The 23,727-nt window shown below is 36.6% G+C and overlaps 1 protein-coding gene across 6 annotated transcripts in view; it reads left to right on the forward strand.

Annotated features, from left to right (window-relative positions):
* Nucleotides 1–21,543, forward strand: part of nek11 (NIMA-related kinase 11) — an 83,124-nt gene extending 61,581 nt beyond the window's left edge. For 5 of the 6 annotated variants that reach the window (XM_055210933.2, XM_055210932.2, XM_055210935.2 and 2 more), the window contains 2 exons: nucleotides 4,031–4,127; nucleotides 21,256–21,543. In XM_055210933.2, coding sequence (XP_055066908.2) covers nucleotides 4,031–4,127; nucleotides 21,256–21,460 — 302 coding nt within the window. In that variant the 3' untranslated portion in view covers nucleotides 21,461–21,543. The remainder of the gene's footprint in view (nucleotides 1–4,030; nucleotides 4,128–21,255) is intronic. The other variant, XR_008645757.2, reaches the window with a different exon arrangement.
* The last annotated feature ends 2,184 nt before the right edge of the window (nucleotides 21,544–23,727 follow it).

The following is a 23,727-nucleotide window of genomic DNA, read 5'->3' on the forward strand; positions in this document are numbered from 1 at the left end:
CTTGAATAAACTTCTTTTTCGTAAGGGGATGCATGCATGTTGAACTAAGTGACTAAGCAGGAATTAGGAGAAATATAAATTTTTGTTAGCATGCGGCAATAACAACCCATTCAATGGATGAATATACAGTGTTTTTTATCATATATGCTAGTAAAAGACCAATGGTATTATTTACACAAACACAGAGTTGTTGTACACTACACAATGCACAAAGTGCTATGACACATGATTTCTGTGTCCCTTATCACCGGCTGACTTTTCAAACACACAATCTGGCATGGCTTTGTGAACCGTAAAGCATATGTCACTGTGGCTGACAGCTCTGAAATGCTGCTTTCTGCTTGAGCTCCACTTTCACAGCTCTGACTTCATTCAAAAGATTGTAGCTTAAACTCAGAAACTTTAACAGACCTCTGTAAGAATCTGTGTAAAATGTCTGTCACTAACTGTCCTCCATCATTCTTTAAAATGATGTCGGTTAAGTAAACTCTGCTTTGTTGGGCTATAAAAATGTCACATTTTGTTTTACTTCACTGTAACTTTTCCAATAAACTTACAAACAAACACTTCCTTTGTTCTCTAAGCCTTTTTGCTCTGCAAGTAGTCTGGCAAAGAGGCCATTCAAGCCCATTTCTAATTTCGAGAAATCGCGGCAACAATCATAAACGTTGGGGCGGGCTTCACACGATGACGACAGCGCAGCGACGGTGATGCAGATTTTGTACATTACAAAGATGTATGCCGCCGTGGAACATCACTCTTTTGAATTAGCTATCGTGTCTGTTTTAAGCGATTTAAACTTTCCCTTTTTGTTTACGTCATCTCCTTCATTGCTGTGATTAGTTTTAGGTCTATCCAATTAGACACAGAGCCATTTGAGAGACGTCCATTATTGACGCCCCTTTGGAAATGATTTGTCTATGAAGCTTTGCCAGACCATAACTCAGTTACTACTGAGAATGGTCTGGTTTTAACCAGGCTAACTCAAACATGCATTTTAGTCTTGGACTACGATAAGCCCCGTTCGTGTTCTTCTAAAAATATATAAACATACAAATATTTCAAATGAAAGAACAAATATTTCAAATGTTTACAAACACACAAACAAACAAAACAGGGAAAAAACTTTTTCATTCTATCTATATATTTTTTCTTTGCTAAACTCTTAAATATAAGTATTTTTTTAGCAAAAAGCTGAAATAATTGCATTTTTTGTGAAGAAATTTTGTTAGAGATCAGATTCAGAATGAAAATCAAAACATACACAGAGTTTAAAATCAGCAAATAACGTTTTGAAATAATTCAGTTTTTTCATAAATTGGGCAAGTGGCTAATTGCAGTATTGCAGAGTAACATAAAATTAATCAGGAACAGGGCAAATGTTTTCTCTTAACTAAATAGATTACTCATCAATGGCGTTTAAGAAGACATTTAAGAAGTTTTACTCTCTTGGTTGTTGTGAAAATACAGACGTAATCATTCTGATTTAAGGAGCACCTATTTCATTGCTAAAAAAACGTTATTTGTGTATTTGGTATAATACAATGTGTTTGCATGGTTTATGGTTAAAAACACACTATTTTTAACATACCGTACATTTTTGTAGCTCCAGCAGTGATTCCCACAGGATTTTGAGAGACTGTGGTGGTGATGACGTCACCCGCTAATTAGCATATATGTGACGTCATCATGTCGTGTTTGCGTTTGATTTAGTGTTGGCACCTGAAATATGTTTCACTTCTACTCTTTGATCTGTATCTGTATTTGATCCGTATTATTTATCAAATTATATTTTAAGCCGAATTAAGCTGTTTTAAGTAGTGAAATAAAAATGTTAATGGGAATCATGAAAATTCTATTTGTGGGGGCCAGTGTTGATTCTGTGGTGGGCCACCACAAATAAATCAATGTATGGGAAACACTGTCCAGATTTCCCTTTCTTCCTTAAATGCACAGATTTTGTACAAAACTGTTCCTAATTGGCCAGCTAACCTGTATGTTGTGTTTGGTCTGAATACCTCTGACGTCAGCCGGAAATGTGACGCTCCTTACCATGTTTGAAAGATTCGATTGCTAACAGGAGTTAACAGGCTGTGAGTCCGAAGCGGGAGGAATTATGATAATGTCAGTCTTTACTACATCACCAATCTCAGAAAGTAAACTGTTTCCTACAATCCGTGTGTTTGTTATATACCAAGAAAAGAGATTTACTTTGGAGACGAAAACTCGCGTCTTCGTTTACTTTGGGGTTTGTACCTTTTGCATATCGTTAACATGTACTAATACACACTTACACACCAAAGCAAATGTAAAATCGCAAATCGGACCATTGGTGCTGTTTAAAATATTAAACATGTTTGATACGATCTGGGCGGACCCAATTTTCTTGCGAGATGTAAGATTTTATCTGTAAACGTCACACATTACATAGTAAAATGAGCCGAACATAAGAACCAGGTTTTCTCTCAGATTCTAAGGAGGGGAAAATCTGGGTAAATTAGAAATGAAAATCATTTAATGTTCAATTCTATTTTATTTATATAGGGCTTTTCACAATTGTTAATTGTTTCGAAGCAGCTTTACGTGAAAAGATGTAGGGAAAAACACAGAATAATCGATAGATAATACAGAGCTCCAACTGAATTTTACATCCAGTCGCACATGTGCGACCAGTAAATTTGCCTCCCCCACCCTCCGTATTTTTTATACATTAAACGTGGAAGGGGCACGTCAATGATCAATGAAATGAGCAATGAAATAATCAATGAGACGCGAGCACACACGCACGCAAACACACAAACACACATACTCATGAGATGCGAGCACACACTGAAAATGTTAGTGGCACAACGAGAAAATTTAGGGGCGCACACTTCTTATATTACAGGGCTTCAGACTAACTTTTTTCACTAGGAGCACAGTAGCCCCCAACTGAAAATTTTAGGGACACAACCAGAAAATTTAGGGGCGCACAACATTTTTTTAAGGTGTGCACCCCTTAATTTTCTGGTTGTGCCCCTAAAATTTTCAGTTGGTGGCCACTGTGCTCCTAGTGAAAAAAGTTAGTCTGGAGCCCTGTAATATAAGAAGTGTGCGCCCCTAAATTTTCTCGTTGTGCCCCTAAAATTTTCAGTTGGGGGCCACTGTGCTCCTAGTGAAAAAAGTTAGTCTGGAGCCCTGCAATATAAGAAGCAGAATAAAGCGTCTAAGAATAAACCGTACAAGCGAGCGTAGTAATAACGTAATGTATACAGGAAAGTGCTAAGTTAAGCCAATGTTGGCAGACTCTCCAGGGGATAAAAAAAACCCTAGGAGAAAAATCCTGTGAGAAAACTCCTAGGAGGAGAAAAACCCTTGAGAGAGATACATATATATTTATATATATAAATCGGCTTGGCATCACGTTGAAGGACAGCCAGTAGATCAGTTGTGTGATGACCTTCACAGCAACAGGAACTGGGTCTGTTTATCTCATTGTCCTAGGGGTCTAGGACGAGACAGGGAGAGAGAAACAGAATCTTATTAGCATAGGGACCGTTCGCATGTAATGCAAGTGTAATACAGTATTGTGGCTTAAAATCCACTGAGTTCCAGACAGGCTAACTATTGCGGCATAAGTATATTACCCAGATGAGTTATGTGAATGCTTTGTTCTGGACAAACTAACTATTGCTGGTACATTTACTTGACATTTTATGTGAATGGTTTGTTAAAGAATAATGTCTTAAGTTTAGACTTAAAGTGATCGACTGTGTCTCGAAAAATTTTTGGTAAGTCATTAGAAGATTGATTTAATGTGAAGATTGATTTAATGTGAGTCCTGCCAAAGATATTTCATACTCGCAAGATGTGACTTCCTTAAAAGTACTTTGTCCCCGCTTCCTGCCTCCATTTTGTGAGCAGTTTAAAAAAGTTTCAAAATTGTCTTTAGATGTTAAAGGTTCTTTATAGAACCATACAGCCAAAAATGTTTCTTCAATCGCATTACGTAGCTGCCAACTTCTAAGAGTGTATGTATTGTGTGTTTCAGGATCTGATACTGAGGATCTGAAGCCTCTTCCTGGCTCTCTAGGAACAAGCAGCATCAATAGCAGCATGGCTGAGAGCAGAATTCAAAGAATGAGAGAGTAAGTGCCCCATACCTGACCTCATCATAAGATTGTTTTATTCACCAGGTACCTCACATCGTCTGCTAGGCAAGACATCACTGCTCACATTCTGTGAGTCATCTAACACATAAAGATCGAGAAATGTTGACCTGTTCAAAGCTTTCTGAAAACAAGAATTTGATATAATTCACCTGCAACTGCAAGCAGCATATTGTTTGACACAGTTTTGAAGTTAGTTTAGCTTTTTGTTTTTCAGAGGCTTTTAAACCAGAAACTCCTGCACTCTCTTTTCCCTAAAGCCTGATCCTCACCGGGCCCGGCAGATGTGTGGCTCAGAGCTAAACCTTGCATGAGCCAGAAACAAAAAAATTAGAAAAATAGTACTGTACATTCTCAGCCGGGTGTAAATATGAAGCACATACTTTTTCTGGCGGTTACGTCAATGCAGCTGACAAACGTTTATTCAATCCTATTAAAAATTTGAGCGTTGGTTCATAATTGTTTTGGCAGTGCTTATTTCTGTTACAAGGACTATGTGATTATTTTCTTTTATCCTTTATGCATATTTCAGTTGTATGTATTATGCGTATCAAATATTTCCATTTTTAGTCTATGTTTACATAGTGCGTGATTCATTTCAAGCGTTATATGACTATTTTATGAATTCAAAATTAAATTAAGTTCCCTCTGGACAGTGTTTCATAACCTGAACAAATATTTGAGAATCCTTTAACAATAAAAGGGTGCCTTTATTGGTCTTTTTGTACACATCAATATCTGCACACCTATGTGTAACCAAACAACCTTCATAACCTCCCTGCGGTATATTGAGCTAGATATGTTTTAATATTAGGTTGTGCTTGACGTGTCACGTGTGATATATGGGGCTAGTTTATTTAACATGTGGGGGTGCTGTGCATGGGGGCTCTTATTTTTGCATATTTTTAAAGATCAGTATCGTACTGTACTTTACACTTATCATATGTTTGGTTGAGCTTTAGTTTTAGCAGATTTTCTTCTGATGATTGTGGCTCCCCACCAAGTGTGGGCTGAAGATATTAATAACAGAAGCCCTCTTCCTGCGAGGGCAGGAATTAGAGGTTGTCAACTCCTTCACGGCAAGTCTCATAAGAGCATAAAGATGAGGAGGAGGGAAAGAGCACAGGTAGCAATTTACAACAGCTGCTTTTACAGCACGGCTCTCGACACGGGCTGTCGTCAGCTGCTCGACGACTGTGCAGTCTTACAGGTCCAGATGCAGGTCCTTTTCTCTTATTCGTACGGAATAAATTCACACGTTTGTAGACATTTACAGCTGTTAATGATACTGGAGTAGTGCTGAAGTACTTTTCAACCAAGGGAACATCCAGTATCTCTTCAGTATCCTTTTTTCTGTAACCCCTTTGTTAGATTCAAAAAGTCTTGTTATCCCTCAATCCCCGCCAGCCTTTTTTTTGTAAAGTTGCCAGCCAGCATTTTTGTGATTTTCACAAAAGTTTCACAAAATGAATTCCAGGGAAATTTTCTTCTTAAAATATATAAACATACAAATATAAAGAACAGACCCTCTGCTTTCAAACACACAAACAAACAAAACGAGAAAAAAGTTTTATCCTATCTATGTTTTATTTTTCTCTGCTTATAAACTCTTAAATATGGATATTTTTCTTCAAATATAATTTTTTTTTAGCAAAAAGCTGAAATTATTGCATTTTTGTGAAGGAATTTTGTTAGAGATCAGATTCCGAATGACTATCAAAACATACAAGGAGTGTAAATTTTATATTAAATTTAAATTAATAAAGTTTTTTTTATAAATTGGGTAAGTGTGCCATCTAGTATTACGCGGTATTACAGATAACCATAAAAACTCATCAGGAACAATGCAAATTTTTTTCTTAATTGACGAGATAACTCGTCAATGGCGGGGAATGAGTTAAAGAGAGTTCATCCAAAAAATGTAATTCTGTCATTATTTACTCTAGTTGTTACAAACCTGTAAAAATGTATTTGCCTTGCAGAACACAAAGGGAGATATTTTGAGCAATGTTTGTACCCGTTTTTGAGCACCATTGACTTTCATAGTATTTTTCTTTCCTACTATGAAAGTCAATGGTGCTCCTTTCCTGCTTGTTTACAAACATCTACATTTATATTCAGCAAAAAAATACATTTATACAGGTTTGTAACAACTCAAGGGCTGTGTTTACATGCACAAAATTTTGTCAATCCGACTGAATTTAATACGATTGAAGGTTATGACGATACAGTTTACATGCACCCTGATTGCAATCTGATTAAAATGTTTGTTTACATTCTATATAATCCGAACCGAACGTCTGCGCAAGCGCACAGCCAGGGTTGTCAGATTCGCGTATCAGAACCATCCCAAATGGACATTCAATACTAATACTAACTAATGTGTTTACATGAAGGCTTTTCAATACGATTGAGCCATCAATACGATTACAAACGGACTATTTGATTGCATGTAAACGTACCTATGGATAATTAAATTATTTAAAAAAAATTCTTTTTTTACCTATGCATTTAAGAATGCTGAATCTTGTTTTGAGAAAATGGGTTGTAGCCAATAATATCAGCAGTTTTTGGCAGTTCAAGTGTGCTTTTTTGTATTACCTTTGCATCTAAAAAGTCCTACATTTCCCAATCATGTTTCAGATGATTAAAGTATTCACACTTTTAGAAAAGATGCATACACTCAAAAAAATGCTGGGTTAATTTCAACCCAGCGTTGGGTCAAAAAAAGATGAAAAATAATTGAACCTATGCTGGGTTGTTTCAACCCAAAATGGGTCAAATATAAACATTTTCTAAGTTAATTTAACGCAAAGACTGTGTTTGTCCATTTCTGATGTAAGCTGGGTTGAAAATAACCTACACTGTAAAAAATCCAATTAATGAAATGTTGGACGAGCAAAAATATATAAGTTAAACCAATTTTTTTGTTTGAGCTAGTTGAGAAGACATATTATTTTAAGTCTAGATAAATCTGTGTTTAAAACATTAAATGAATGGTTATTTTCAAATCCAATCAACATCAGAATGGCTAGTGTTGACTGAACTAATTAAGACAAATCTGGTAAATTTGTGGACTTATGACAGCTATGTTTCCTGACAACAAAATGCTCATAATATTACTGTTATTTGGTTACAAAATGTAATTGTAAGAGTTGTTCAGGCGTGAATGTATGTGTTTTATGTTTAAATATGCAGTCGGTTAATAAAGATAGCGTCTATTTAAAAATGTGCTCAGACACTTTCGGACGGAGATGAGCTCCATATGAGCTCCAGAAAATCACCGACACTTAAGCGCTCACACCCCGCCCAGCGCAGGCTCTCCTCGGCAAGGGCATCAGAAATCGACTGCTGGCTCTGATATCTCTGTGGCGTTTAAACATGTGATTTAATTCATTTTAATTTCTTATATTTAATAATAAAAGGTTTACCGGTATGTTTTAAATCATAATTTAGGATTGCACTTAATTGATATCGCTGTTGAATGATATTTCATATCTTTTACTTTTGTTATAACCGGACTGCATGCGAATTTGAACTTCAGAGGTGAAGGAGCGGGTGGAGAAATAGTCCCAATATCATAACAATCTTAAATAAAACTTCTAAATATACTCGTGTGTGTACCCGTGTGCGCGTGTGTGTATGTACAGTATGTGCGTGAGTTTTTAATTTAAAATGTCTTAACTTAACCCAGAAGGATCTGAATCACAGGTCATTTCATCTGAGATCATTCCGCATGTCACAGCCGGAATCACTCACTGTTTCCCACAACGACACACAAGTCATTAGCCGTTTCCTCAAGTTCACGTCAGGTAAGTGTTTGTAAATAAATGCTAATTTTAGACTATATTAATTGGCAAAGACGCAAATACTCGACGTTTTTGTAAAGATATAAGTTATATAAAGGTGTGTTATGTTATGTGTCCAAGTTAAAGTGGAGCTATTTTAGTTAAGATTACCGGACAGGGTTTAGGACTGCGTATTAATTATAATTGGGACATTTTTACAAACAAACCTTATAAAATACAATACTGCCGTGCATTTTGAGACAAAACAATAGCACTCATATGTTAAGAGATGTCAGTATTTTAGTCAGTGATAAGTCCTGTCCGAGAAAACCGCCCAATAGTGTTTAATTCAATTACGTGTGATGTCTGAGGGAAATTTGGCAATTTTTGGGTATAAAGTCTTTCACAGTCAAGCTTTATTATATTAAACATGTATTTATGTATGTATTTATATTCCTCTGTTTATCAAGCCAGAGTGGAGATAATGTGAGAGGCACACCAGAGGGATACATGGCAAAAGAAGTTCTTCTAAATGACCCTGCAGATGTTCTGACTGACTTTGGAGTGCTTTTTGGACTGTTTTATGCCCTCTATTTAAAGAAGACTTAATTCTGTATGTTCAGTCTGTATGATAAGTGAATAAAGCTTTTGTTTTTATGTGACTGAAGTTAATTATTTGTTAACAACACCAGCATAAATTATTTTATAAATAATTTTAAAAAGTTTATTAAAAATTCCCAAATAATAAAAATTAATTGAAGTAACACATAAAACATTGAGTAAATACTTAAATTTTAATTGACAGAGTCTTTGCTGTAAGTTTTTAAAGATTCAACTGATTAAAACATTTTAGTTGAATGAACTATAAAGCTAGTTGAGCAAACATACTTTTTTATATTTGAGTCAAGTTTGGGCCAACTAAAAAACATCAATCCAGGTAACACTTTGGAGTCAGAAATTGAGTGAACGTAAAATTTCTGTGGAACTAGTTACTAAAAAATAATTCATTGAGCCAACAATTTATTTTTTACAGTGTAGCATTTCTTAAAGGAATAGTTAATCTTAAAATAAAAATTTCATGTTGATCAGCTTACCTCCAGGCCATTCAAGATGTAGGTGATTTTGTTTCTTCAGTAGAACACAAATGTAGATTTTTAACTCCAACTGTTTTTTAGTCTGGCAGTTGTATAATGCATGTGGATGGTAACAAAATCTGATGCACAGACAAATCCAAATTTGCGGCTCGTGACGACACATCGATGTCCTAAGACACAAAACGATCGGTTTCCGAACCGTATTTATATCATTTTTTTTTACCTCTAATACAACACTATCCCCAAAGCAATAATCGCGTTCACATCACCGTCATATTCTTGTAATGTCCAATGGCGGGTTGCAAAACAACTTCAGGTGCATGAAAATCTACATTTGTGTTCTATGCATGAAAATCTACATTTGTGTTCTACTGAAGAAACAAAAGGCCTGTTTACACGAGAACGCTTGGGTAAAAACTTAAAAATATTTTATCAGATATGCCTTTCGTTTACACTGTGATGGCATTTTTGAGGCTTAAAAACGCAAAAAAGTGAAACCATCCTCTAGAGTGGAAATCTTATAAACGATCTACCGTGACGTTCCCGTCTAAAGGGTAAAAATGCAAAAGTGGCTCTCGTCATGTGCGTGTTTGCGTCACAGGTATGCGCCAGTTGAGGAAAACAACAACAAACGTGGGATTTTTCCATACGTCGGACCTTTAAAGGAACAGTAAGTAGGATTGTGGCCAAAACTGGTACTGCAATCACAAAACTTGTGGCTAAAACTGGTACTGCAGTCACACAACTTGTGGCCAATACACAAAATGACAACATAAACATCAGTTGAGGGCTGCAACTCCACTTTTTAAATGAGGCAACAAAGGAATAAACGAAGAAATCAAACGAGAGTAAATATCGCGTGGCTTTTCCTCGAGTGTTCGATGCGGTAGCGGTATTGTCTCCAGAGTGTAGTCCTCATCCGAGTCAACAATGCTTTCATCACGGAAACTCTTCCATGCAAAACACTGGCTTAATAGTGAGTACTAAAAGCCATCCTATTTGTTTATATTCAAAGTGATAAAGTTAGGTGTATTATTACATGTGATTGTGACATGATGTTACTACATGCACCGCGCTCCTTCCTCTCCGTTCGTCTGAGGTAAATGCTTCTCCCCAGCAGAGCCGGTCAGCGCCGCGCATTCATGTGTTTTGGGGGCGTGGCTTTAGAAGACACCCAGAAGGTAGGGGGTGGAGTGAATGGAAAAATTAGCTGTCGTGAGAAGTCTACAGACACTCGATTTTTATACTCTCTTTTTCAGAGAACTTACATTTTACTTATGTATTGGTATATAAAGACAGTTTAAACAAATTTGTAAAACAGTTTTTTTTGATAATTCCTGCCTATCCTGCCTTTAATATATTGGTCAAGTCTACACCTATAGCAATTTAGGATATACATTTTGAAAACTACAGTTCACATTAACCCCATTATAACCCCATGTGCTTGGGTCAGATCCCTGTTGAGTATAATGATACCTTATGAGCACGAATTTGATCATAGTACGTCTTGAATTCTTGAGTCACCATAGACAACAGAATAAACGGAGTTGGTTGCTAACCATTAAGCTCTTTGTGGCTAACATCAGTGGTGATTAAGTTCTTTGCTTTCAATTATGTCAGTGCTCGACCTTGACATATAAATGGATGCTTTTAATCTTGGTTGGTCTTTGTTTGCCCCTTATATAACTCATTTAGATTTTTTTCTTGGAAAACCATTCTATCTAAAAGCCACTTGTCAGAAGTGGAATTTAAACCCATGCGCTTCATTTGTAGACCGGCATGCTCTTACATTGAAAATGTTAGATATCCTTGAGTCTTGACCACTCAGGCATTCTTTAGGGCGCACTCATATAATACTTAACCTAACTGAACTGCACTCTCCTGAATCAAATCGAACCTTGCTAGAGACTACCACTGCAAATTGTACCAGGGTAGCTTAAGCGTACAACACCGTGATCACACTAGCCAAATGGGTTATACGTACTACTCGTGTTCGGTATGCATAGTGTTAGCTATAATTATATGCTTATAGTATTTGGGGAGTGCTATACTGTAGGTAATTTCAGGACAGCACTCAGAGATCTTCTCCACCAAATGCTGTTTGACACGTTTGAGATTACAACACCCAACTCACCTCGATCTTGTTGATGTGCATTATCGCATCTCCCCTTGATCTGCTTTTGTTGACTGCAGCTCATTAAGACCCACGAAAACAGCTGAACAAAGCTATATCAGGAAACATACGTTCACAAAAACACAGGCACCCTTTCATTATAGTTGTGAACTCGTGCATCTGTGAAAAGTCCAAGGTGAAATCGGAGGCGTAACAGCCCAGAGCCATAGATGCTTGTAAGTCATTATGCTTTTGTTGTTGTGCAGGCTCCTTGGGTTCTTCTATAGAAGAACGGTGATTGCGGAGAAAAGCCTCTGTGCTGTAGTTGGTCAGGAAGTGGAGGTTTGCGTTTATCACGCTGAGAGTATAACAGCAGCTCGGTCTTGATTACCTCCACTAATCAACTGTGAAGAGACTTTGTGTATGTTTGTGTCTAAGTGTATGTTTTAAATTTGTCGACTTGGAAAGGAACGCCACATTTATATGAAAACAATGAGCAGCATTAACTTGCTGATGTTTGTTCGGACCCCAAAGGTCTCTCGATTATACCTCTTTATTCTTGGCTCTTTGACAGTGACGCGAGTCATAATAACAGAGCCTGATTGCTTCTGTTTACCACGTCTAAACTTTATTACTGGTGCATTCATCTTTGTCCTTTATAGAGGAAGGACATGTTTACTGTTTTAATTATATCCTAATGAGGCACTTTGTTTTGTAAAAGCAAAAGGCAGTTTGTAGAAAAACACAAGTAATGTACTTTATGACATACTTCAGGCAAGAATGAAAATTACACTATGATTTACTCACCCATAAGTCATCCTCTATGTATATGATTATCTTATTTCAGATCAACAAAATTGATCTGATATATTATATATTAGAAAATGTCCTGGATGTTCCTTGCTTCAAAATGGTACAACACAAAAAGTTGTTTCTAGGTAATCCACACGGCTCCAGGGGGTTAATAAAGGCTTTCTGATATTGTAAGAAAAATATATAAAATATATCTTTAAATATATAAACCAGACCCTCAAACCCTCTGCTTTCAAAAAAAAAAAAAAATTAATCCTATCTTTAATAGTTTACTTTTATCACCTCTCAAATATGTGTAGGTTTCTTATAAAAACAAATTTAATTTTAACATAGTTAATTGCATTTTTGTAAAGGACTTTTGTTAGAGATCATATTCAGATCGATCATCAAAACATATACAGAGTTTTTACTGATTTTTAAATGGTGAAAGCTTCACTAATGTGTAAGAGCGCCTCCTAGTTGATAATAGCGGAAATATGGATTGCTTTAAAAACTCGTCATTGGCAGGAAAGCGTTTTCTCTTAATTGACGAGATAACTTGTTAATGCTGGGGAAAGAGCTCAAATAACTAGCTTTCGGTTGCAATCGTAGCGTTTTAAAGAGACGCATCTGTTTCCAGCGTATTCTACTTCTTTTTACTCTTTCCCCACCAGCGTTTTTTAAAAAAGTTGCCAGCCAGTGCCAGCATTTTTATGATTTTCAGTTTTTTTATGTGTTCCAGAAAATGTTCTCTAAATATATAAATCAGACCCTCTCCTTTAAAAAAACATGTATCCTATCTTTAATAGTTTACTTTAATCACCTCGCAAATATGTGTAGGTTTCTTATAAAAACAAATTTAATTTTAACATAGTTAATTGCATTTTTGTAAAGGACCTTTGTTAGAGATCATGTTCAGATTGATCATCAAAACATATACAGAGTTTTTACTGTTTTTGAATTAGTTATGTGTAAGTGCGACTCCTAGTTGATAATAGCGGAAATATGGATTGCTGTAAAAACTCGTCATTGGCAGGAAAGCGTTTTCTCTTAATTGACGAGATAACTTGTCAATGCTGGGGAAAGAGCTCAAATAACTAGCTTTCGGTTGCAATCGTAGCGTTTTAACGAGATGCATCTGTTTCCAGCGTATTCTACTTCTTTTTACTCTTTCCCCACCAGCGTTTTTAAAAAAGTTGCCAGCCAGTGCCAGCATTTTTATGATTTTAAATTTTTTTATGTGTTCCAGAAAATGTTCTCTAAATATATAAATCAGACCCTCTCCTTTAAAAAAAACATGTATCCTATCTTTAATAGTTTACTTTAATCACCTCTCAAATATGTGTAGGTTTCTTATAAAAACGAATTTAATTTTAACAAGGTTAATTGCATTTTTTCAAGGACTTTTGTTAGAGATCATATTCATAGCGATCATCAAAACAAACACAGAGTTTTTACTGTTTTTTTAAATAGTGAAAGCTTCACTAATGTGTAAGAGCGCCTTAGTTGATAATAGCGGAAATATGTCTTGCTGTAAAAACTCGTCATTGGCAGGAAAGCGATTTCTCTTAATTGACGAGATAACTTGTCAATGCTGGGGAAAGAGCTCAAATAACTAGCTTCCATTTGCAATCGTAGCGTTCATGAGATATGGAGGACCACAAGAGTCATGCAAAATGTAATAAAGAACTATAATATTTAATAACTACATGGACAATAAAAATAGCAATTAATAGATTTGTTTGGAAATTCATTAATGAATCTATGAATGAATGGACAAAGTTACAAAAAAATCATTATGTAACATTTCACTAGGCAATAAAAAGTGAGATTATAAAAATAATGTAGAAATGAAATATTAATCCATTAATAAATAGTTCAAAGTAATATAACAATTTACAAAAACAACATAAAACACTCAATAAGTTCATCATTTTAAATTGCATTTACACATTTTTTATTAAATAATGGTAGTTATTAAATATTGAAGTTCTTTATTACATTTCCAATGTATTCTACTTCACCGTAGAAATTGCAGCTGGGTTGCCGGTAACTTACCGTAGATTTAAATTTATGTAATTTACTGGCAACATTTTGTTCAAAGTTAAATGAACATTTAACATTTACAAGTCTTTGTCTTTACAGAGTAAAACTAAAAAAACGGCATCAAGCAAAACATTCTGGTAAACAAAATCTGAAGCAAAAAACAGAAAAAGGTTGATGATGATTTCTGGTTCCCAGAATGCTTTGCATGAGGCTGTTATTGTATAGTTTTATTCTGTAAAGATAAAGACTTGTTAATATTTAAAATTTATTTAATTTTGAACAAATTCTTGCCAGTAAATAACATAAATTTAAATCTACGGTAAATTACCGGCAATCCAGCTGCAATACCATTGTAATTTCTACGGAATTTTTTTACAGTGTTCTTTTTACTCTTTCTCCGCCATCTTTTTTTTTAAAAAGTTTGCCAGCCAGCGCCAGCATTTTTATGATTTTCAAAACAAGTTTAATGCCTTCCAGAAAATGTTCTTCTTTAAATATATAAACATACAGCATATTAAATGAAAGAACAGACCCTCTGCTTTCCAAAAAAGTGTGGCGCGGTAGACGCGATTCCACACATTTTTCCGCAAGTTAAAAAATATGAACTTTGGCAGATTTTCGCACCGCGTTAACCAATCAGGAGCCTGCTTGCTGCTGTGGCGGCAGCCCCCGCCAGGAGTCACTCATTCAACATAAAGGAACGATATTGATATTGTTCGTGAGCAGTCACCTGGAGCTATACGACACAAGTTCTTATTTCTATAGAGACAGGAATAAAAAGGACCTCGCTTGGAAGAGTGTCAGTGAGGACTTTGTAAATACACATTTCACTTTTGAGTCACGTGACGTTTATCCACCCGCGGCATTCCCACCGTTGTTTAAACTATTTTCCCCCTATAGTAAGGTAAGCCAAATACAAACCAGTTACTCTCTTGATAAATGTACAATCAACATCAGCCATCTTGCAAACAGACAACCGCATAGCACTTGCCCCTCCCACAAGAAGCAGATTTCGCCTCTGACGCGCATCAAATGCTTGCTTTTCTGCGCGTCTACTTCGCTTTAAATGCGCGAATGCCCCGACAGTGTGATCCCTCTGTCACTTTTTTCCGTTTCTGGCTTGAGGTATTCGGCCAATCACAATGCACTGGATAGCTGGGCAATTTTTTTAGCATAAACCAGGTGAACACATTTTATTACACCAAAAACACAAAATAATGTTCTTTTAGCAACGGACTAGGGGCTCAAAGTCTCAAAGTCTAATTATGAGATTAGGAGTTTGATTTTATTTAATTTTAATCTTTGACCTTACTCAGTCAATATTAAAGATATTAAGTTTATATTTTCAGAGAATTTTCTTTACATTATGTAGGATGATTTTATGTATAAAAAAGTGAATCATTAAAATGACTCTAGCTGGGTTTTTACAGACTTTCTACATATTATATTGACATATCAAGTAAATTTTAAACTAATGTAACTGAGCTGTCTCTAAAACAAATACTTTGGTACTAATTGAAAATTAATTTTTTAAGTTGCAATCACCTTCAAGGGACGGGCAACTTTAAAATCACTGTATGTGAACTCTAAAGCATATCCTATGCAGTTCATGAAAGAAATAATTTGCTCTCTTCATTTTATCATGCTGGAGTGCTCCAAACCCACAGCGAAACTCCACAGAAGCGTGGAAAGAAGGAGACAGCAATTACCTCACGCTGAAGTGGGCAGGGGAGCACAATCGATTTAATCCCAGACCACACACACTCATATCCCGGTCCCCATTACTGCCATGGATTGAGCGCGTTGAACCCCGTGCTCTCACCTTGCCGCAGCCCTGCCGTTCCTCAGCATCAGCACCTGGCTGCTGCCAATCAGGCATGACACCTGTATGACATGCCCGATGATATGGCTGGTGTCAACCCCGAGGCATGACTTTTCCCCACTGACGGACGGTGCTGTCAGATGACCCGTTGTATTGCAGACATCTTGTGCAATAACTGTAACCATAGCAGAACTAATGAGAAGTGGTGCTACTGAGAAATGGAAAAGTTGGTTTTGTCACAACCCAACTGTAACTGTATTGTCATATCAGTGCCATGACTTTTCTCATATAGTTTCTAATTAGCATAATGAGACACTCCAAACCCCATCAATATGTAACTGCAAGAGCTACAGTTCCCATCCAAATCAGTTTTTCGTCTATCAGGTGACTTGTAATCACTGTTAGACTGCACCAGCAGAAATTCAATAACATTTAGCAACAGCAACATCTGTCATTTACAAATTCAATATGCACCCCCACTCCTGAAAATTGCATTTTATATTGTATTTTGAAAGTAAGTAATGTATAATATTCTCAGCTTTGTTTAGTCTACATAAATTTGTTTCATATTTGCGTAGATTTTATTCCACAATCAATGCAGAAAATGAGAAAAGGGTGTTTAGATTGTCTGTAAGATTGGCCATTACTGTACATCAGTTGCAGTTCTCTTCTATTAAAAAGCTGTCTGTCTGTCTGCTTGTCTGTGTGTCTGTCTGTCTAATTTCTCCACCACATCAGTGTCTTGTTTCCTTGCTCTGTGACTGCTTCTCTACATTTGCCTCCCGATCTAAGACCCCATCTAGAATACATTAGCCTCATTTCACCCATCTTCTACTTAGTCTTTATTCAGCAACATATGCCTCTCAAAACTTCACTACCCCCATGTGATTGACCTGCTGAACAGTATCCTGTTCTTCTTTTAATCTCAGATCTCTCACCCCTGTACTTCAATCTGATTTTGCACCATGGGAGGCCACAACCTCTGAGTCTTTTATTCCTCTCATCCTTTTTAATATGCAATCATCATTTAAAACTTCAGTTTATATGCACTCTCTTGTACACTGTCAGAAAATATGGTCCAAAAATGGTCCCAAGCTCTCATTAATGCAGTACTCTTTAAAGTGGTCCAAATATGTACTATTCAAGGACAGATATGTATACTTCGGGTACCAATATTTAGTTTGAAGCACTAATATGTACTTCTGACGTACTAATATGAACTCTTTAGGAGCAAATGTGTACTATTTATAAGGGTACCACCCCAGTAACAGATAGGGATTTTCTGACAGTGTATTATATCTTTCTTTATTTTTATTAATGCTATTCTTAAAGGGATAGTTCACCCCAAAATGAAAATAATGTAATTAATGACTCACCCTCATGTTGTTCAAAACTCGTAAGACCTCCGTTCATCTTCGGAACACAGTTTAAGATGTTTTATATTTTAGTCTGAGAGCTTTCTGATCCTCCATTGAAAATCTAATAACGGTATACTGTCCATGTTCAGAAAGGTAATAAAAGCATCATCACCATGTGACAACAGTGGGTCAGTTAGAATGTGTTGAAGCATCGAAAAAACATTTTGGTCCAAAAATAACAAAAATTACGACTTTATTTAGCATTGTCTTCTCTTTTGCATCTGTTGCGAAGCTTATGCACGAGACTAAAGTCACGTGACTGCATTGACGCAAATGACGTGTTATCCTCAGACATGTTTGCGAAGGTTTTTTTTCAAACTTACAGCGTCTGTCTCCCTCAGACTGTAAACGAAGCCTGGGTGCACAAAAAAAAAACACATCTGGGGCGCACCAGATAACACATTAGCCGTGTCGTACGTCATCCGCGTCACTGCAGTCACGTGACTTTAGTCTTGCCCACGCGCTTCACAACAGACGCAGAAGAGAAGAAAATGCTGAATAAACACTGGGTTGAAAATAACCCAACATTTTGTAAATTTGTAAATGCTGTATATACAGTCTTGTTCAAAATAATAGCAGTACAATGTGACTAACCAGAATAATCAAGGTTTTTAGTATATTTTTTATTGCTATGTGGCAAACAAGTTACCAGTAGGTTCAGTAGATTCTCAGAAAACAAACAAGACCCAGCATTCATGATATGCACGCTCTTAAGGCTGTGCAATTGGGCAATTAGTTGAAAGGGGTGTGTTCAAAAAAATAGCAGTGACTACCTTTGACTGTACAAACTCAAAACTATTTTGTACAAACATTTTTTTTCTGGGATTTAGCAATCATGTGAATCACTAAACTAATATTTAGTTGTATGACCACAGTTTTTTTAAACTGCTTGACATCTGTGTGGCATGGAGTCAACCAACTTGTGGCACCTCTCAGCTGTTATTCCACTCCATGATTCTTTAACAACATTCCACAATTCATTCACATTTCTTGGTTTTGCTTCAGAAACCGCATTTTTGATATCACCCCACAAGTTCTCAATTGGATTAAGGTCTGGAGATTGGGCTGGCCACTCCATAACATTAATTTTGTTGGTTTGGAACCAAGACTTTGCCCGTTTACTAGTGTGTTTTGGGTCATTGTCTTGTTGAAACAACCATTTCAAGGGCATGTCCTCTTCAGCATAGGGCAACATGACCTCTTCAAGTATTTTAACATATGCAAACTGATCCATGATCCCTGGTATGCGATAAATAGGCCCAACACCATAGTAGGAGAAACATGCCCATATCATGATGCTTGCACCTCCATGCTTCACTGTCTTCACTGTGTACTGTGGCTTAAATTCAGAGTTTGGGGATCATCTCACAAACTGCCTGTGGCCCTTGGACCCAAAAAGAACAATTTTACTCTCATCAGTCCACAAAATGTTCCTCCATTTCTCTTTAGGCCAGTTGATGTGTTCTTTGGCAAATTGTAACCTCTTCTGCACATGCCTTTTTTTAACAGAGGGACTTTGCGGGGGATTCTTGAAAATAGATTAGCTTCACACAGACGTCTTCTAACTGTCACAGTACTTACAGGTAACTCCAGACTGTCTTTGATCATCCTGGAGGTGATCATTGGCTGAGCCTTTGCCATTCTGGTTATTCTTCTATCCATTTTGATAGTTGTCTTCCGTTTTCTTCCACGTCTCTCTGGTTTTGCTCTCCATTTTAAGGCATTGGAGATCATTTTAGCTGAACAGCTTATCATTTTTGCACCTCTTTATAGGTTTTCCCCTCTCCAATCAACTTTTTAATCAAAGTACGCTGTTCTTCTGAACAATGTCTTGAACGACCCATTTTCTCAGCTTTCAAATGCATGTTCAACAAGTGTTGGCTTCATCCTTAAATAGGGGCCATCTGATTCACACCTGTTTTTTCACAAAATTGATGACCTCAGTGATTGAATGCCACACTGCTATTTTTTGAACACACCCCTTTCAGCTAATTCCACTAATTGCCCAATTGCACAGCCTTAAGAGCGTGCATATCATGAATGCTGGGTCTCATTTGTTTTCTGAGAATCTACTGAACCTACTGGTAACTTGTTTGCCACGTAGCAATAAAAAAATATACTAAAAACCTTGATTATTCTGGTTAGTCACATTGTCCTGCTATTATTTTGAACAAGACTGTAACTGTTAGTTCTTGATTCCTAATGCACTGACTAGTTTTAATTTTTTAAAGCTTATTGTAAAGTGTTACCCTGATATTTGTGTCGTATTTGGCCTTTGAGTTACTCCTAACACTTATCAGACATAGGCAAAACCAAAATGTTTCAGTAAGATTTGAAAGGCCATGTCTTTTCCATATATTTTTATCTGTTATAATTGAAACCTGCAGGTTGCATATTTAATCTTGGGTGTATAAATGAGACAATTTTTCTGCTTATGGGTCCAGATCCAACATTAATACTTTTTATTTGAGAGGTACCATGGGCATTACAAAGTTTGAGCTGGTTAGTTTTCGTGACGGAAGTTTATATGAGCCTGTCATGCCTGAACAGTTATAGATTTGTTATGGTAGTTTATTTCATCTATTTAAAAAATATATATATGAGACTACTTTTGCTTCTCTTTTGCATGTTTAGTATTTTTTCATCACAAATTATAGTATCAGTATAACAATTTTACTAATTCTAATAGAGGATTTTTTTAAACAGCCGTTTATGAGCACCATTTATTAATTTCACACATTTAAGGGAAAATTGTATAAACTCACAGTGCACACTGCAGTCTCCAGCCTCAGGGAATCACTGACAGTAATATATTAATAATTTGTAATAAATCCAATGAGTTCATGTCTGGTTATCTCGGATTTTCTTACGGAGATAAAAATTAGGATTGAGAGTTTTTGGTAGTTTTACATTATGATACAAGTGTATATTAGCATGATTTTTTCTCTCTCCTTCTTCTTTATTGGGTGACTTCTCTCCCGGGGGCTCATGGGATAGTAAAGTGTCCATCAAATGCACTTCAAAATCTTGCCGGAAGTAGTAGGTCATCCGGGTACTTTTCTCTCATGTTTGACAATGGGTTTCATAACACAATGAAAATATAGTTAGACATGGTTTGTATTTGGTGTTTAAAGAAAAGGTGTATCTAAATGAATCTCATGATAGCAGTGGGTAGCACACGGTCTCATGCAGTAAAGACACTGACTGAATACATTTATTTGATCTTAAAGATCAGCAAAATTTTAAAGGACAAACTAAAGAACACTCATACAAAAATAAAGACACTTTTATTTCAGTATATAACTCTCTTAGATCGAGTCTTTGATAGTTCACACTGTTTGATTGTCACTCGCGTGAACGAGCACCGATTTGTGATTTCAGGCATTTGTCTTAAAGTCAAAATCTGGGCTAGTATTGTGCAGTCTGAACTTGGCATTACTGTCTCTTAGTTCTAAAGAATAATGGTTTGAGAGAAATGGGATTTTTATCTTGAATTAAACATCAAACCATACTTACTTTACTCTATCCTCTCACTCTCTACCTTTGATAAGATAAAGACTTTATCCTTAGCTCGGTTTGATTAGAGAATGGATTGTAAAACCTTTCATACCCATGTTCTACCATAAATGCTGTCAGATTTGTTTTATTTAATAGTGTATACAGTAAGATCACCCATTAGTAGCAAGAATTATGCTAAATTATGATTCTAGTGCCCTCCACACCCCAGTCAACGATCAGACCCTGTGTTATTATGAAGCTTTTTCTAGCTGAGGGGTCCAAAGGTGCTGGGGAGATAAGACTGACACTGAGAAGTGGAAGTGATTCACGGTGCCTGCTCACATACCCAACACCTGTCAGAAGGCTGTTTTTACAAGACGTCCCGCTTGGACGCCTCCAAAACTCCCACAGTGCTGAAACTGAATTCTGCTGGATGCATGTAGAACAGGAACTTCAGAAAGTTTGTTTAAAAGAAATGTATTTGATTACATATGGGTCTTTGAGTTGAATTGAAATGAATTCAATTTATGTTTTAGGTCACTGCATCAAAGGCTGGGAGAAGAGGTGTTTCTGAAGATCTATCACTACCTGAAACAGGCCAGAGAGAGAAAGGAAAGCGAGGAGAACATCAGACAGGCTTTGAGCAAGCTGGTGGAGAGATCCAGTGATTGCTTTGAAGTAGATCAACTTCTTTATTATGAAGAGCTGTTACATACAACACAGGAGAATACTGTAAGATAGCAATGAACACACACACACACACACACACACACACACACACACACACACACACACACACACACACACACACACACAAACACACAGGTTGGCATGTGGTAGACACAATGCATTTTATACTGTACATACTGTATATTAAATTCCCCCAATCTTCCCCAGTCCCTAACCATCACAAAAACCTGTTGGCAGTCTTTAATCTATGAAAAAGTACTATTTAGTATGTTTTTGAAAAGCCGATGTTTAAAGCATAATAAACATATCATTGTACACTATTCATGTCCCCGTAAACCACATATACCAACCCACACACACAGTTTACTGAACTGGATACACAAGAATAAACCGTTAACATGTATTTTATTAGTTCAGCATAATTACTGTGTATCAATCTTGACTGTTGATCAGTCTTAATTGTTTCCTGCTATGTACTGTAGAATACATTTTTGTAAAACACCAGGTCCACAACATTGTTTTCCAGTTATCAACTTGTTGTTATATATTAACTTGTTTTTATAGTTGTATGTTGTTTATCTTTGCACTTTGTATATAATTCAGGCTATATTATATTATATTATATTATATTTGTTGACAGAATCCTTAAAGGACAAGTTCGGTATTTTACACTTAAAGCCCTGTTTTCATAGCCTGACGTTGTCATACTCAATTCTAGTCAGAATTTGAGTCTGATACCGCTCCATTGAGCTAAAATTATGAGGCGTGTCTCAACCGAAAAATGCCTCTGCACTCAATTTGATAGACAAACGACCAATCAGAGCAACGGAGTGTGATGTTGAAATGGCGTCTTTAGCAGCCTGACCGAACTGCTAGTTATTTCGCTACAATGATACTAACATCATTGTAATTATACTAAGTCTGAGTTAGCGAAGGTACATCAACACCTACTATGTTTACAACATTTCATTTATATCACAACATTAAGTATTTACTAAGTCATACAGTAAGACTTTCTCTTACCATTTGTACGTTAGGTGAACTTCATCCACGACGATAGCTATACGTTGGCTTGAAAAATATCGGAGCCTAGCATGTCCCTCCACTTATTCAGCAGTCACGATTCCAGGCTTCCGAAAAGAAGCTGGCAACGACCGCTAATTATATCCATCTCGTCGTGCACGCCAAGTTGCATCGCCGTGATACCCATTTCTGTTGCTTCTTTAACTTTGTCCTCCATAGCAAGGACGGCGAAAACATAAACAAATGCCTTGATCGCGTTTCTCTGTTCCTCTTTTTAAATCAATGCTCTGTCGATATCTTTTAGAACAGACTCAATGTCAGAATCCACACATCTGAATTCACCTGCGGCAGTCATTTCATTGTAAACAGATTGAACACACGCGCTCTTTGGTAACGTGGTTGATACGTTACTGTTGATCATCTGTCCATCATCGTATAAAGCCCGCCCTCACAATTTGATTCGTCGGGCGGTTTTGGTATTCGCATAGTAGCTCCTCAACGGTGAATCCCCAGACCGATCTTCCCCGTTTTTCAAATCGTGGTGGGCGGGGCTAAGATCGGCTGGCACCCAGGCTACTGTTTTCAGATTGTTTATGATGAAATAGAACGGTTTTGACTGAAATTTCGACATATGCGGCTGCCCTGAGAATTTTCGGGTGTTTGTGCTTCACCTCCCACCTCTACAATTGGTTTATAGGTGCACTGGAACAATCCTTCCTAAAATGCATTAAACTTTTGTTTACAAAGACGTGAAACTCACCGAGTGGCAGAGATGTATAAAGTACTAGGGACCCAGACTTGAGTAAAAGTACAAGTGCTCTATCAAAAAAGTGACTTGAGTAGAAGTTGAAGTGCTCTTTAAGCACAGCACTTAAGTGGAAGTACTAAAGTATTAAACATGTTTTGTACTTAAGTATTGCAAGTAGTTTATTTTAAAATATACTACTCAAGTACTGAAAGTAAAAGTACAAGTATTGTGTAATGTAGTTATTAAAGAAAACAGTCAAAAGTTTGAATATTATATTGTTTATATTATTTCAAATGTTTAAGCTAAAGGACACTCACAATTCCTTTGGCTGTAGCAGGAGTACAAGGACATGAATGTTCAGATAATTCAGATTAATTTAACTGATATGGCGATAGAGAATTCAGAATTAATGAAATATTAGTCGATAAAATGGTAATAGGTAAAGGTACAAGGTGTTTCGTTGAATTTAGGTTTCCTTCTTTCGCGCACACTCGCCCTTTCTTGCGCATTCTCTCTCTCTCTCTGTCTTTCTTGCGCACTTTGGTTC

The sequence above is a fragment of the Misgurnus anguillicaudatus genome, chromosome 10, assembly GCF_027580225.2.
Source record: "Misgurnus anguillicaudatus chromosome 10, ASM2758022v2, whole genome shotgun sequence".
NCBI classification, from domain to species: Eukaryota; Metazoa; Chordata; class Actinopteri; order Cypriniformes; family Cobitidae; genus Misgurnus; species Misgurnus anguillicaudatus.